General features: G+C 37.9%; 1 protein-coding gene across 1 annotated transcript; it reads left to right on the forward strand.

Annotated features, from left to right (window-relative positions):
• The first annotated feature begins 7,188 nt into the window (after positions 1 to 7,188).
• On the forward strand, positions 7,189 to 8,219 carry LOC117216044. The gene is made up of 3 exons (XM_033462577.1): positions 7,189 to 7,527; positions 7,603 to 7,674; positions 7,753 to 8,219. Exons 1-3 carry the CDS (start codon positions 7,429 to 7,431, stop codon positions 8,164 to 8,166), a joined length of 585 nt encoding a protein of 194 aa, XP_033318468.1. The 5' UTR covers positions 7,189 to 7,428; the 3' UTR covers positions 8,167 to 8,219.
• The last annotated feature ends 1,839 nt before the right edge of the window (positions 8,220 to 10,058 follow it).

Below are 10,058 nucleotides of genomic sequence, written 5' to 3' on the forward strand. Positions count from 1 at the left end.
GTACAAAGGTATCGTGTCATGGCATGAGAGGTTAGGTCATCTACATGGGGACGCGATGAGAAAGATCCCTGTGAGGAACGTGAAGGAGGGCTCTAGGATACATGAGGAACCATGCGGGGTCTGCGTGAAAGGGAAAATGACAAAAGTACCATTTCCGAAGACAGCCCACCACATGTGTCAACGTCCTTTAGAAATAGTTCACAGCGATATTAGTGGCAGAACGCAATGCAAGTCGCTGGGCGGAGGTAATTATTTCGTAACGTTCATAGATGATTTTTCTCGTTTCATGCACGTCAGAATCATCAGTAGGAAGAATGAAGTACTCAAGTGCTTCAAGGAGTACCAGGCGGAGGTGGAGGCTTTACACCAATCCAAGATAAGTGCCCTTCAAACAGATAACGGGGGTGAGTACACAGGAGAAAACTTCGAGAACTACCTGAAGGAGAAAGGCATCTTACACAGGAAAACTGTTCCTAGAAACCCTGAACAAAATGGGGTCTCCGAACGAGCGAACAGAACCCTGGTCGAGATGTCCAGATGTTTACTCATCCAATCTGGACTCCCTGACTATCTGTGGGGGGAGGCTGTGAACACGGCATGCCACATAAGAAACCTATGCCCATCCGCTGCCATCGGAGACAAGATCCCACTGGAATTATGGAAGGGTAAGGGATGTGACCTCCAAGGGGAGATAAACAGACTGAGAGTGTTTGGATGCAGAGTCTGGTATCTAAAGAGTCCAAGCGGAGGAAAATTCGAGAGCAGAGCGGATGAGGGGATATTTGTGGGATATGACAGACAGGTCAAAGGTTATAGAATTTACCTACCGAAGATCCAAAAGGTGATAATATCCTGTCATGTCAGGTTCGAGGAGAACACGTTTCCCTACAAGAGCGCTAAGGCGGAAACGAACCATATAAAGGATAAGTCCTCGGAATGGATATGGGATGTAGAAACCTTTGAACATAGGGGAGAAGCCGGTCAAACTGACGTCGAGACACAGAGTGACGGAGAAAACGACGAAGGGGAAACCGACTACTTTATGGACAGTTTAACGTGTGAGGACAATCCAGTGAATACTGTGAGTGTACCGTTTGTGCCGAGGAGGTCGGCAAGACTACACAAACCAAGAATATGTGATTGTTGTGCTCACACTGCGACTGTTTGTAAAGCTCAAAACGTGTGTGTACCTGTGAATGTGTATGAAGCCCTGAGGGGGCCAGACGCTCAAAAATGGACTGATGCAATAAGGAAGGAACTAGACAATCTAAAAAGTAAAGATGTGTGGGACATTGTGCAAAGACCCTTAAATAAAAACGTTATAGACTGTAAGTGGGTGCTTGTGATAAAGAGAGACCCTGATAGGTATAAGGCTAGGCTAGTAGCTCGGGGATTCTGGCAGAGGCCTGGAGTAGATTATTCAGAAACCTTTAGTCCAATAGTAAAACGCAGAACTCTAAGAATTCTGCTTGCTCTATGTGCGGAAAATGAGTGGGTTTACGAGCACATCGATGTGGAATGTGCGTATCTCAACAGCCCTCTGGATGAGGATATATACATGGAGCAACCAGAACTCTTTAGAGTTCCAGGTAAAGACAGAACTAAATTTGTGTGTAAGCTCAAAAAGAGCCTGTATGGACTGAAGCAAGCTGGAAGAATGTGGTTTAGACACATCAATAGCATTTTAAGAGGTATGAGTCTGAACCCATGCGTGAGTGGTCCATGTGTGTATGTGGATGCGTCTAAAAAATTTATTGTAGCTGTGTATGTGGACGACATCCTTGTGTTTGGGACGAATGAGTGGATTGAGATATTCAAAACTAGGATTAAGGACAAATCAGATGTTAGAATGCTAGGTGTAGACACTCAATTTCTGTCCATCCACCTGATAAAATATCCTTTTACTCCGGTTATATTTATTACTAACTCTCAATTAATCTATCTTAATTATTTTCTAACCACTTTCTATATTTATCAGCTATTTTATTTCTTCTTGTTAATCTGCGAAATCCATGCATGTACACTTCCTTGTATGGTGATTGATTGTTCACGAGGTAAGTTGCACTTTCACTGTTTTCGTTATTCGTTGAACTAACACGTTTTACATTCAAACAGTAATTGGAACACTCATAATAAACTTCTTTTCTTTTTCCAAGTTTCCGCTATCTGTGTCATTCGACGAACAGTGCCACGCCTCCACAGCACCGTTATAACATTTAGCGATGCTGCTCTTTGCATTAAGGCAATTGAAGTTAATTCGTTCGTTTATTTTCAGCTGGTACATGGTGTTCCGCAAGCAGGGAGCCATAACCTATTTTGCATGTAGACCTTCTTGTATGATGATTACTTGTTTACAAGGTAACTTTCACTTCCCCTCTTTTAATTATTTATTGAATCGACATGTTGTATATTCAAACAATAATTGGAGTACACATAATAATTTTCCCTTTTTCTTTTTAGGTTTTCGCTATCTGTATTATTCGAAGAACAGTGTTACACCTCCTTTTGATTTATCCATAATATAGTTATAACATTTAGTAACCTTGTATTTTGCACCGAGACAATTGAAACTAATTTATTCACTTATTTTAGGTAGGTGTTATACATTGTGTTCCAAGAACAATGATCCGTAACCTATACTTGCACGTACACTTTCTTGCATGTTGATCACTTGTTCACAAGGTAACTTTCACTTTCACTAGTTAATTGTTCATTGAGTTAACACGTTTTATATTTAAGTAATAATTGAAACACGTATAATAATTTTCCTTTTTCCTTTTAGGTGTTCGATATCTGTATTATTCGACGAACAGCACTATAACATATACTACCGCACTACGTTGCCCACTGAAATCGCTTTATTCATTGCTTATTTCGATTATGCGCTAGTTTTAACTTGTTTAAATGCACCGTTCGCGGAATCCCTTTTACTTCGATCTTGACGTTTTGGTTCTGCAAGATTTCTAGCACCTTGTATGGTCCAGTATATTGATCGGAGAATTTTCCTTTACTAGGTTCTTTTAGTAGATATATCGAATCTCCTGTTTTAAAATCTTGAGGGTTAATTCGTCGATCGTTAGTCTTAGTTTGGATTTTATCAAATTTTCTCTTGCCATTCGTTGTACAGTGTTAATTTTATTGAACAGATCTTCGAGATATTCTGCGCATGTTGGTTCCGTGTTCTCTTCGATTGTTACTTCACCAATAGGTTCTCTGGCTAGATGTCCGAAACTAATTTGTGCGGGGAGAATTTCGTTCCTTTCCTTCATTTTAGTTTTTATTTTGCGCCAAGACACAGGTTTACTGACATTGATCCAATTATCCAATTGCTTGCTAATAGCATTTAAGATACAAATTTTTGAGAGTGCCGCAGCCATATTAACCCAAAAATATTTTGTATATAGTATAGTGTGATACCATCCATATTTTCCTGGGGGAATCATAAGATCAGCACTACTTACTATGTTACCTACGTCAAATATTAGATGTAGTAACCAATAAAGTATTTTTAATCCAATTATAATCCAATGGCTAGCATATTTATTCAAGTTTTTATATATATCTTCGACTGGTGATTCCCTGTTTTCTCCCTTTTGATTTCTTTGAGCTCGTTGAACTTGCGTTTCTTCAGCTTGAAAATGTTTAGAATCCTTTTCCTTAGTTACCCTTTTTTCTTCTTCATTTATTTTATTCGCAGCACCTTTATTTTTCTCTACCTTTTCAGGATGAATAGTTTTACTGGAAGTGCTTATTATAATTAAATTATTATTTATTTGTATGGAACGTTTAGGAATATTTTTGGTAGATTTGGAATTATTCTTTGAATTTTTATTACAAACCTTTTTGCTTATAGATTCTGTTTTGGATTTAGGGATAGCTATATTTTTATTTTCTATAGTGTGATCTTCCTTGCAATTTAATGATTTGGCTTTGAGTTCGATAAAGTTTCCTTCTGATGGTTTTATAGAAGTTTTTGAGTGAGATGCACTCGCTATCTCTTTTCCTATTATGGTTGAAACATTCACGAAATTCGTGGAGTCTTGCTTTTGTATCTTTGCCAAGTCGAACGTGGAGAGGCGATTTGCACTTCCCAGCGGGTCCAATATCTCTGTGATGTTAGGCAGTGGATAAGCATTGCCTGTCGTCTCGTCGTTCAATTTCCTAGTTTCTGCTTTGTCTGAAAGTTCTTTGGCACTAATATTATTTATCTTGTTTGGTAACTCAGAAAATTTCTCACTCATGATCCTGTCTATGGCACCGTGCGTCCTTTTATTATTTAACGTGACATTATCCCTTATCACAGCAACGGAATGGTGTTTGCATTGAAAAGTTGATTGGTTGAAATGATCAGCATCTCTCTTTTGATTTAGATCTCTATCGAGGTATTTATTTATGCGTTTTTCTTCCCAAGTTATTGCTCTTGTTTCTTTCCTGACATTTTCTTCTATTCCCGGGTTGTTTAGATGTTTCTGCGACGGCGGTACAAATCTCCAGTCCTGGCGGTTGTTTACAGTATAGATACTATTGTATGGTGGATGAGCGTTGTTTTGGTTATAATTATCCGAAGGTGTCGGACGTTGGTATCGAATTCTATTGTTCACTTGTTTTAATTCTCGTGTTGCTTTCACGGCTTAGCGGTACGCATCGTCCAAGGATTGGTATCCTGCTATCTTTACTCGTAAATACACCTCGTTTGGGAGCCCCTTAACGAAAGCTTCCCTCGTGTCTCGATCTATCCTATCTTGAAATACGGTGCCGTACTCGTACCTTTCCCCGTTCATTATCGCCAGCCTGAGATCTTTGACGCGTTCTATGTAGTCCAAAATATCTTCTCCCGGTCGTTGAAATATTGTAGCTAATTCCCCTTTATATTCGTTAACCGTTTTTCCCGGACCGAACATATCTTTTAATTTATTCCCGAAATCGTTTAAACTTATTACTTCTGTGTCTTCTACGGCGAGAAACGCGTGTCCGCGAAGCTTATTCGTTAATAATTTTACTAACTGAGATTCTTGATGCCTAGGAACCATGTTTCGTGCACGCTCGCATGCTCTTAAAAATCGAAATACCGAGGGTCGATGTCCGTCGAACACTGGTACTGTCTCTATTGCATCTTTTAACTTAATTGATTGGGGATTAACTTCTATCGGTATTGTCGCTTGGGAAATTATCGGCGATGATACGGGTGTCTTGATTTCCTTTTTTATTTTCAGTGAACGCACATCGTCTTGTAATTTATTCATTGTTGTACTCATGTCGCGAAAATTCGCATCCCATGCTTTAAGTTTTTCCGATAACATCAAGATCATGCCTTTGTCCAACGATTCTAATTTAGTCGACATTATTTCTTAGGTATATATTTTATCGATAATCGTGACAACTTTAATCCCTTGTGGAGCGAATCGAACCGTTTAAACCAACTTTAATCCTCCGTGGAGCGTATCCCACCGCTGCCACCAAAAATTTATTACTTTACTCTGTTACGTATCTATTTGTTTAAATCGATCAAATCTAAAGTTAAATTTTACTGAAAAATTTTTTTTTTTATAGTTTGAGTTTTGAATTTAATCGGAAGGGAAATAAATTGAAATGATATTATTGTGTATTTAATACTGATTTAGATTTCTAATTAATACGGTAGTTGCTGCCACCAGAAATAGTCTAAGGACTATTTCAAAATATTTTATTTTTATTATTTTCTTTTACGCTTAATGGGTAGCGTTAACTGACGCTTAATGCAACTGGTAAACGAATTCCACTTTTCGGCTAACCTGCTATGCGCAGGGATACTAGCACGGGAGAGGATTAAAGCTGGGTACAATAAATATTTTTCCTCGTTGAACGGATTTTTATTTGAATGTAAAATGGCTTAGGTTATTATATATATATTTTATTAGCTAGATAATATATATTTTAGCGTTGCTGGATTGGATAGGAATGTGAGATTTTTCGTTGTTTTATATAAATTTATTTTTACGTTTGACTTCTTCTTCTCTTTTAATTTCGCTGTAGTAGTTTGCCGTTAGGACCGAAACTCAATTCATTTACTACGATGGATTCTGTCACCACGATTTTCTTGCCTTTTGAGTTTAATAATCGGGGATGATTCTAACGATCCTCTCTGTGTGGGACTCGTGTGATTTCGCAAGCCTTGCCCAAAGACGGGTAATATTTTACCAACAGTGGGAGGAGGAATGCGAAGATCGATGGGTGTTTTCGATAAGCGAAAACACCGTTTGCACAAGCCAACACAGCGAACGATCCTTTGGTTAAATTCTCGAAGGGAAATTGTTCTGTTATATCTCTCTTACAATCGCATGCAATGATGGCAAGAATATCAGTTAATAGCAATGCCGGTATTGTTCTTAATTTTCGATTGACCCCGACGATGTATTTAATAGTCCTTTCTGTGCGGGACTTATGTGATTTCGCAAGCCTTGCCCAAAGACGGGTAATATTTTACCAACAATGGGAGGAGGAATGCGAAGATCAGTGGATGTTTCAGTAGTTGAAAACACCGTTCGCACAAGCCGACACAGCGGACAACTCTTTTGTTAAAAGTTTAAACAATGATTCTATCTTCAAAACCGTTCACGAAAATAAAACGAAATCGATGATAGGAAGTTCTAATTCAATTCTCGAGGGCAACGAGATTACCAGAGAAGAAGGAAATTTTCAAAATTAATTTTCTTACCTTGAGGAGTAGGTGCTGTCTGGTGCCATTGCCTCAGCCGCTCCGGTGGTCGTCGAAGTTTTGTTGAGTTTATTATTTGAACTCGAATATAGTTTACTATCAACTCTTACTTTATTTATCTATTTTAATACAGACTGAGCAATTCACTTAGCTGGATTAATACCGCAATTACAATGCGCGTTTGTGTTTAAACGATGAAATGAGGACTTCAAAGATAAAATTTTCTTTTTACTTAGTCGCGACTCTCTTTTCTTGACCGAAAAAATTAAGACCCCGAAACGCAAAATACTATACAAAATTTCTAAACGCAGTGACGAGCGCAATAACGAACGTAGTAATAAATTAATAATGGGCCGTAATAACAAACGATCACAAGAATTATGAACAAACTAATGAGCGAAGAATAATGAACCGTAATAAGAATGTTCACCAGAATAATAATGAGCGCTGCGCTATGTTGCTACGCTTATTTATAATGCCATCCCCCACGGGGTGGTGGTCCACTGGGGGTACGCTTCCGTGGGAATCGGGATGTTGCAGTTTGGGCTTCTTGGAATCGTACGTGACAAAATGCAAATTCCATATTTCGACTTAGTTTTTATCAGTCCTGTGTTCCGCTGAGCTAGCGTCTAGGAGATTTGAAGCATTCCACGCTGATCTAATCCTTTCCACGAGAAACTTCCACGTGCTGTACCGTGGGAATTACCGGTGTTCTTCGGCGCGTGGAAGGGCTGATGGCTGCAGCATCATTATCATTTCAATGTTTACTGGGTAAACACGCGCAGCTCCGCTGCTCTCCCATAACAAGGACCTCCTCCTTCGAGTTGTTTTGCGTAAGTTTGGATGTTTGCATATTAAGGTTGTTTTTGTGATTTTGATTGTTTTTTCCTTTTTTGCTATTTCCCTAGGCTTCGGTGATCGACGTTCGAACAATGTTTGCGGAGTCGTTTCCATCAGAGGTTCCTTTCCAGACTTCCCTGGTACGTATTTAGTCTTGTTTTTAGTCCGCTTGATTCGTCCTGTTTCGTTTTATTTAAAATATACCGTGTTGTTCTCAGCCCAAGCGAAAGAGGGATTCCGAAGAACCCATGGGCGACTCGGGAGGACCAATCAAACGCATGCGGCCCTGTGATAAACCACGAGTATCAGAGTGGTTGGAGGAACTATTCAACATTGGTGCCGAGGCCGTGTCGAAATTGGGCTTTGACGATTTGGTTACTTTCGACGAGAATTTCTTCGATGCAGAGACCGTCGTATTGGAGAGGGAACCCCCTCTGGTTGAAATCGTTGATACCGATCGTTGCGTGAAAGTTCGTTTTGCGAATGAAATTCCCGAAGAGGTTTTGGAGGCACATCTTCGTCACCATGCTTCTGGGAGAAAGGGAATTTCCCCTGTTGTGCGCTATTGGTGTATGCGTGAGTTCAGCGAACTTTATCCCGGAGCTCCTTGCTTCGATTTTGATTTAGTGTAGCTGCTTCAATTTCGTTGGTTCGCTGTTTGATGTTCCTTATTATTATTAATTTTTTGATGTATTTTGTTTTGTGTTCAATATATATATATATATATATATATATATATATATTTTGAATGTGATAGTGTTAGGTTATCTATTTTACGTTTGTTATTTTTTTCAATTTTATATTTCCCCCCTTTTAATTAATTATATATATATATTTTTTTTTTACATTTGTAGTTGCGCATAGAATTTATTAAAGAAAAGTGTTAACAATGTGTTTTCATGATTTGTTTCTCGCGCCTGACTTTCATTAATCCCTAATATTCCTGTCGCCATGACGCGTGTAAATCCAACATGGCTGCTCATAAATGTCATCAGTAAAGTTTTTAGTGACGGGTCTTTAGTTTTGTTTGATATCGAAGTAATTTTTCGTCTGTCGCTCGTTTTTCCTTATTCTACCGCAATTAGAACATTTATTTATTAATATTGTTTTAAAGTGACAATAGTATAATATGTATATATATGTCGGAGATGAAATGAAAACCGGAGCCTTCCCTATGCAATTTTGAGAAAGCCTTTTAATGCTTTAGCCCAGATTTTATCATAACTGTAATTAAGTAATTGTCATCTGTAATTGTTTGACATTTGTGAAAAGCGAAAGTGGGTTCGAGGTGACAACTGGTCGCTGAACGTAGCCACGGTCACGGGATAAACGTTTTGCCTGACGAAGGTGTGGATCGGTTGTATTGTTCTCCCTAGAAATCACATAGAATTGTACTTTAGAGATGTCGATATAATGGGACACACGTTGTATGAGGAATCAATCTCCAGACAGAAACTGCCTAGCAACGGCGTTTGGATCTTTCTCGATGTTTCCAAGGAGTATATAACAAACTTTTGACAGATATTGCCTAGCAACAACGATTGGAACCTTCTCGATGTGTCCAGCGAGAATATAACAAACAAATGCAGTCGTATTACGAAAAAGATTTTAATCAGAGAGGCATTCGTGTGGTCGCCTTGGAAAGTGATACATCGAGTAATTTTTTCCGAGTGATTCAGCAAACGTATTTTTGAGTTATAAAATTGTTTAAAGTTTTCCCGTTGACCGTGTATTCGTTTGAACCCCGGATCATTGTTTATAGCGTAAATTAAATTCAATATTTGTAAATTTATCAATCGTTAATTTTCATTATTCGTTAAATTAGTAAATCGTAAGATATATTATTCGTTTCTTTATTGTTCGATAAAACTTATTATTCTTTAATCTAATTAATAATTTAATTTATCATTTGTTAATCAATCATATCATTTACAAAATTCATTATTCATAATATTTGTAAAACCTTGTTTATTCGTGTAAATATATTCTCTGTTTTGTAAAACAATGGCTAATTCAAATGAAGAAACATTACGTGATTCAAATCTTCATATTAACCCGACATATATATATATATGTTTATGTTGTGTGTCACTTCAATATGGCTAATGTTTTGTAATTCTTCGATTGCGTTATTTATTGTTTTGAGTAGTTTATTTTATAGAGTATTCGATAATATAAATATATATATATGTCGGATCACGATTCGAATTTTGGGCGCGCGACGACTCTTCATGTGGACTAGCCATCGTTTCACAAAGCCGAGATTTTATTTACACGTATATACAGGTCTATCACTAAGCTTAACAAATAATAAGTACAACTAATAATAAGTCTAACAAACACTAAGCCTAATGAATAATACGATCTACGAATAATTAAATTAAATAATACTATTAGCAATGTTTGAGTTCAAACGAATCCACGGTCACCGGGATAACTCCTTACTAAGCGAAACTAACTTAGACGCAAATGCGATCGTCGAAAATGCTCGATGTATCACTCTCCAAGGCAATCGCAAGAATCC

This window comes from Bombus bifarius, unplaced genomic scaffold (genome assembly GCF_011952205.1).
Source record: "Bombus bifarius isolate JDL3187 unplaced genomic scaffold, Bbif_JDL3187 scf7180000010078, whole genome shotgun sequence".
Classification (NCBI taxonomy): domain Eukaryota; kingdom Metazoa; phylum Arthropoda; class Insecta; order Hymenoptera; family Apidae; genus Bombus; species Bombus bifarius.